Source organism: Terrapene carolina, unplaced genomic scaffold, assembly GCF_002925995.2.
Source record: "Terrapene carolina triunguis isolate 2854851 unplaced genomic scaffold, T_m_triunguis-2.0 Scaffold361, whole genome shotgun sequence".
Lineage (NCBI taxonomy): Eukaryota > Metazoa > Chordata > Testudines > Emydidae > Terrapene > Terrapene triunguis.
In genome coordinates, this window is record NW_020664712.1 from 15,202 (window position 1) to 22,072 (window position 6,871).

Consider the following 6,871-nt stretch of genomic DNA (forward strand, 5'->3'; position numbering starts at 1 on the left):
CCCGTCCCTGCTGCTCAAGTTCAGTTCTTCAGGAGTTGTCATGAGCAGAGGGAAAGGGAAGAGAGAGAGTCTCAAGGGTTTTCCTCACCTCTCTTTATATTTCAGTCCTTTGTACTAGAAACAACTCAGTTCTCAGCTGAGTTATGGTGACAGGCTGTCTGTTGTAGAGATGAGCTTCAAGTGGTCCCTGTGATGGAATGTAAATGTCTTCTTCACACCTTCCCACTGCTGGAGAATGGTTATTTGACCAGCTGTTTGCCTTGCTTTCTCTGAGGAACTGGTCTGTGGCTGTTCTCCTGAATTGAAACTTTTTCAGTAATATCATACACTAAAATCTCATAACTTTACATACAATGTTGCTACACATTTTAACAGGAGGATAATATTCAATAGATTGTGATTTCAAATGATACCTGACAAGCCATACTATGTACAAAATTGATCATAATTTTCTAGAAGAGCGAACCTAGGGGTACAGAGTGACACAGTGTCTGTCTATGTGTGTTACCAGCAGATATATGGGTATTTCAATCCCTCATAAGCAGAGTGTTTGGCATCTTCAAGACCTAGGGAGCTGGTCCTGGGAATTCTGGTTTACTAAGTGTGACACTGGAATTGTGAGAAACTTTATATTATTATTATTTTATGATTAATACCAATATGATAAAATTGCAATGAATCGTGCTAGATATGCCATGTTAGGTGTCAGTGAAAATGTTATGATTTTCCAAGTATGATAATTTTGTTTCTGTTTGTATCACCTTTGTATTGTGAGTTATAGATATGTAGGGTATATCTGTATTTCCAGACTTGTGCAGTGTTTCTGGGTGACACACCCAGACATATTGGCATCAGCACAGCTTAGCCTGTTCGATGGCCCATCCAGGGTCATCAGCTGTACAATGAACCCATGGAAAGGACCAAGGGGATACACCTATTGAGTCAGCAAGACATGCAGGGATATGCCTGTGTGCTGAGAACTCCAAGGCTTTTCCATGCCATGTGCTGTGAAGCTTGTGTTTGGGACACAGGAAGTACAAGCCACATGGCAAAAGGAATATAAAGGGCAGCTGCGTCATCTCCATTTTGTCTTCAATCCCTCTTCCTACCTCTGGAGCAACTTCTCTACAAACTGAAGCCTTGAACAAAGGACTGAATGACCCATCCAAGCTCTGGATGTGTTCCAGATGGACTTTCATGCCAGCAACTCACCAATACTGCTAAGAACCCTATATATAGATTATGGAATGTATCTGACCTTCGTATCCTATCCTTTCCTATGCTAAAAGATTGGCTTGCAGCGTGGTATTTTGGGTGAGATCCAAACCTATAGTGACCTGGTAATGTGGCTGACCCTTTGGGGTCAGAAGAACATTTTTTTTGTGAGATGAGTTTTTAAATAACCTCTCATTGTACTGGACCTAGGTGCTAATTGGGAGTCAGAGAACTGGAATGCAATAAAGGGGGCTGTGTGATTTCTTTTTTCAGCTTCTCGATAACAAGTGTGGGTGATCAGAAGTACAGTTTGCGACTGGTCGGTGAGTTTAACTTCAGTGTTAACCACCAGTTTTGGGAGCATCTGCTCTCCCTTTTCCAGCCTGCCCTAACCTTGGGATTTTCAGTGAGGACGGCCCCAGGCACACCAGGTCACACTAAGCACTGAAGATAAATTAATAGAATGTTTTTTATGACCAAGTCTTAAGAAATCATCTGACATCCTTTGTTTTCTTTCATCTGAGCAGGGTGTCAAGTTTCCCAACCTCATGTGATCTCCCAGCAGGAACAAGGGGAAGAGCCATGGGTCCCAGACCTCCAGGGCTCTGAGAAAGAAGTGCTCCCGAGAGCTGTCTGCACAGGTGAGGAAACATTAAACCAACTCAGAATCTGTAAGTTCCTGAAGGAAACATCTGCTATGCCCTACAAAGCCCTTGGGAGGTCTTTCACTTCATTATTGACCCTAGCAGGCGTCGTATCCTCCGGGTAAATATAGCTCATGGCTTCCTGTAGATCCTAGCAGACAGCAGGCAGCAGCTTCCTCCCTTCCCTCTACGAAGTTGGATGGGATGGGATGGCTAAATTGATCCCCTCCTCTCTTCTATTTGGGGGAAGAGTTTGGGGGAGTTCAGTTCCTGATTTTTATTTGACCTCTCTCCAGCACTTGTTTTGGTTTGGTCTTCCCCTTTCCATCCCTGTTTGAGCTTTCTGTCTCTATCACAGCAGGTGATGCACTGGTATCTGAGGAAGAGGAGCACAATTCTCAACAGGAAAATGTTAAGCAAGTGGATAAACACAGAGAATTATTGCAAAGATCGAAAAGGAATGTGTCCAGGAGTCATGAGCAGGGAAAATCTTGTGAGATTCAGCACAGACCAGAAAGAGAGCAGGGAAACCAGCCGGGCATGAAAGTGGATAAATTTATTTCCTGTCGGGGAACTCAGAAGGACCTCAAGGAAACCACAACACAGCACAAAGTCCTCAGGGGAAAGCAGAGAAATACATACACTGAGTGTGAGAAAAAATTCACTCGAAGATCAGCCCTTTTTCGACATCAGAGAATCCACACAGGGGAGAGGCCCTATGGATGCAGTGAATGTGGGAAAAGCTTCACTTGCAGATCAGCCCTTTCTGTACATCAGAGAATCCACACAGGGGAGAGGCCCTATGAATGCAGTGAGTGTGGGAAAAGCTTCACTCAAAGATCAGGCCTTTTTCGCCATCAGAGTATTCACACAGGGGAGAGGCCCTATGAATGCAGTGAGTGTGGGAAAAGCTTCCCTCAAAGATCAGGCCTTTCTCAGCATCAGAGAATCCACACAGGGGAGAGGCCCTACGAATGCAGTGAGTGTGGGAAAAGCTTTACTCAAATATCAGCCCTTTTTCAGCATCAGAGAATCCACACAGGGGAGAGGCCCTACGAATGCAGTGAGTGTGGGAAAAGCTTCACTCAAATATCAGCCCTTTTTCAGCATCAGAGAATCCATGCAGGGGAGAGGCCCTACGAATGCAGTGAGTGTGGAAAAAGCTTTACTCAAAGCTCAGCCCTTTTTCAGCATCAGAGAATCCACACAGGGGAGAGGCCCTATGAATGCAGTGAGTGTGGGAAAAGCTTCAGTCACAGATCAGTGCTTTCTGAACATCAGAGAATCCACACAGGGGAGAGGCCCTATGAATGCAGTAAGTGTGGGAAAAGCTTCACTCGGAGATCACACCTTATTAGGCATCAGATAATCCACACAGGGGAGAGGACCTATGAATGCAGTGAGTGTGGGAAAAGCTTCACTCAGAGATCACACCTTATTAGGCATCAGGTAATCCACACAAGGGAGAGGCCCTATGAATGCAGTGAGTGTGGGAAAAGCTTCACTCAGAGATCAGGTCTTTTTCTACATCAGGTAATCCACACAGGGGAGAGGCCCTATGAATGCAGTGAGTGTGGAAAATGCTTCACTAGCAGCTCAGTTCTTTCTAGACATCAGAGAATCCACACAGAGGAGAGGCCCTACAAATGCAGTTAGTGTGGGAAAACCTTCTCTTGGCACTTAGCCCATGTTAGCCCATGTTAGCCATCAGAGAATCTGCAAGGGAGATCAACAGCATAAAAACCTCTAGGGCTATCAATACTTTTTTTCTTTAATACTTTTCCTGATTCCCGCATAGTAACTTTTAAAGCTGTTTGAACTATTTGCAGCACCATTATCCCTCAGCTTGTCCAGATGAGTGGCCCATTTTTGCCTTTTGCAGTTCACCCTCTTTTGAGGTGGACCTATTTGTCCTTTCTATTGTCCCATGAGTAATTTGAGTGTTCCCTTCCTATCGGGAGCCAGGGAGCATCACACTTATACCTTTCCTCCAAATGCAAAGTTATTGTTAGTCCCCAGTGATACAGATTGTATCATTGCCAGTTGTTCTCATGTTGCTCTGGGTTGTGCTGAAGAGCAGTTATATTGGGAACTTTTCAAATTATATGTAAATGAAGAGGAGCAGGGGCAGGAAAAAAAGTGTCTTTTCAGCCTCTGTGACACTGGAAGGAGATGGGGTGACTCAGAGATTCCCTCCTTCCCCATCACTCCAGAACTGTTACCTTTTGTCTGAGCCATGTAGAGTTTATCTTCATTACATTCTATCCATCCACTTCTCAAAGTGTCATGTGATGAAGCTTTCTCCGTTCTCTTTGTTTGGAGATGATGCTTTGACTTCTTTAATCCTAAATCAGAGTCGCTATGACTGGAGTTAAAAGTGTCAAAGACCTGGACGGGGAATTCAAATGGATCCCAAACACAGTGTCATCATTTGGAGTTTAAATCCCAGGTTCCATCTATTGGTAAAACCACTTCTGGCAAGGTGGCTGTTTTGTCCCCCATTATTTGGATGCTAGGATACTAAAAATGTTGTAAATAACATAACTGACTATTGAGACAGTGCTGAGTGAAGTATGTTTGAATGGATCAGAGGAGAATGTGATGGGAGAATCTCTTGTCCCGATTCTGAATAATCAGATGTAACCTGCTCCGGAATTTCACTTGACACTTTCATTGTCATGTATTCTATCTCTCTGTGGTGTGGATCTTTCCTCAAGGCTGTTTGGTCACCCAATTGGATATTAGTTCTGTTTGATAGGATGTAGCTCAGATTTATTGGAGAATTTAAGACAAATGACCCTTTGCTAAAGTCGTCATTTCTCACTTCAGCTTTGCTTTTTCCCTATATCTCCATGATGACATGGAGAAAGTTCAAGTGCAACATTAGAGAACTCTCCAATTTACTGGACATGCTAACAAAGAAACAGTGGTGATTTAAAATCTCCACTCGGAAATGGTGAACAACAGCAGAACCCCAACTAACTGAAGGAAGTTCATATGATCACTGTGTAGTTCAATTGTTGAAGTCAATATTGTCTCAGATGATCTGGGGAGAGAATTCCACAGTAAGTGATTTTGAACTACACGAAATGCCCATGTATTCAGTACCCAGAGCATTTGTAACCCAGGCCCTACAGAAGATCTCTCCTAGCTAATCCTATGGTATGAGGAATGCTTCCCTTCATGATGCAGATGTTGAGGAAATAGAAGTGGGATTTTTGTTGAATTTAGCCTTAGTAGGTGCTAAAAATGTGTATAAAATGAAATCAGTGTTGGAAATCTAATAGCTGCAGAAAAAATAGCTATTTTTGAATAGAAACTACTGCTCTGGTAACTAATGGAGATTCTGATCCAGGCCTGTATCCAGGCCCTTGCCTGGAACTGTGCCACCAAATTAAAGAAAAACTGGGCATGATTTTGGAAGCCATTCCTTACTACCACTTCTGAGATTGAGTGGTTTTGTAAAGGATTCTACTTCAGAGAAGTGTAAATTTACCCTAACCAAGGCCAAGGATTTAGAAAGAACTGGCGTTGAAAGAATACACACTCAGTTCTTGGTTTCCACTCCAGTAAAGGAAGCTATGGTGACCAATGACCCAAGGAAAATTGTTTATACAACTCCACTTATCAGTTCTGTGCCACTGATTACAGTTCCAAAGGATACCAGGGTTAGATTGAGAACAATCATCCTTCACCGTTTGGATCCAAAGAGAGAGTGCTTCATAGGACATTCCTTCCCTGTGAATCCCAAACTGGCTGCCTGATTGGGTAACAAGGACTTTCAGGCTGTAGAAATGATTGTAACCAATGAGGCAATGAATGTGTCAGGCTCCAATTTCAAACTTCCGGATACACACATGTTGAGTCCTGATTCTATGGTTTTGTGTCTGACGCTATGGCTACACAATAAAGCTGATGTTGGGGCAACTGCGCTAATGTAGCTGTGCTGCTGTAGCACTGCTATTACAGATGCTCTAAGCCAATGGGAGAGATTTCTCCCATCGGACTTGATTAGTCCAACTCCCGCAAGCAGCGGTGGTTATGGTGGCAGGAGAAGCTTTCCTGCTGATGTAGCACTATCTAATCTACACAAGGGGTTAGGGCTGTGTAACTATGTTGCTCAGTGGTGTGGACTTTTCACACCCCTGAGCAATATAGTTATACCGATAAATGTCTTTAGTGTAGACCAGACCTTAATTTTCTCTTGTGTTTTATGCATTTACATCACTTCTCTACCTCCTCCTACTTTGAAAGATTAAAAAGTGTGAAAAGATAGGTATTTTTCCTCATGATGCAAACATTCCGACATAGGAGACCCCTTCCACCAACACAAATGGCAGAAGAGCCAGAGATATATGAACTCACAGAAGTGGTTGGGACCTACATTGGGACATCAACCATCAATATCAAGGAAAAGGCTGAAGTCCATTGCCTTTCAGGTCAAAAAGCCATCTAAAGGCTGGTCTATGCTGAAAAGCTATGTTGACATAGCCACATCTCTCAGGGGTGTGAAAAATCCACTCCCCTGAGAGAAGTAGTTAATGTGACCTGAGCCCCAGTGTAGTCAGTGTTACATTGTCAGAGAATATTTCCAGTGTTTGAAGTGTAGACATAGCCTTAGACAGATTGATCCCCTATGGGAAGCAAGTCATGACATCAATTCCAATCTTGACCCATCTCCCTGTATGTGAGAAAGCTACTAGTATGGAGAGCTGAGCCAGCTGTCCGATCCCCTGGTTCCTCAACTGTAGCTATAGCTCTTCGTACCCATTAGTCCAAAGACTGAGAGAAATGGAGAATTCCAACCATTGTCATTTTAGTATCTTATTGTTCTTCTCTCTATTTTTCATGCTGGCCTTTCTATTATATCAGGGTGTAACTGTATAGCTCAGTATAGGTCAGTGCATGTGTGACAAAAGTTCATTGGTGCCAATTGGCAAAGGGGTCACTGTTATTCACAAGCAACTCCTGTCTCAGACCTGACAAACTCACCACACCTAATACACTGATTT

At 43.3% G+C, this 6,871-nt stretch overlaps 1 protein-coding gene across 1 annotated transcript; it reads left to right on the top strand.

Moving 5' to 3' along the window:
• The first annotated feature begins 1,783 nt into the window (after window positions 1-1,783).
• Window positions 1,784-5,991, top strand: LOC112115742 (zinc finger protein 551-like). The gene is made up of 2 exons (XM_029912886.1): window positions 1,784-1,856; window positions 2,218-5,991. Exon 2 carries the CDS (start codon window positions 2,400-2,402, stop codon window positions 3,513-3,515), a length of 1,116 nt encoding a protein of 371 aa, XP_029768746.1. The 5' UTR covers window positions 1,784-1,856; window positions 2,218-2,399; the 3' UTR covers window positions 3,516-5,991.
• Window positions 5,992-6,871: the final 880 nt, after the last annotated feature.

Excerpts from the sequence above, each read along its gene's own strand:
- LOC112115742 (XM_029912886.1), top strand. The coding sequence starts at position 2,400 with ATGAAAGTGGATAAATTTATTTCCTGTCGGGGAACTCAGAAGGACCTC.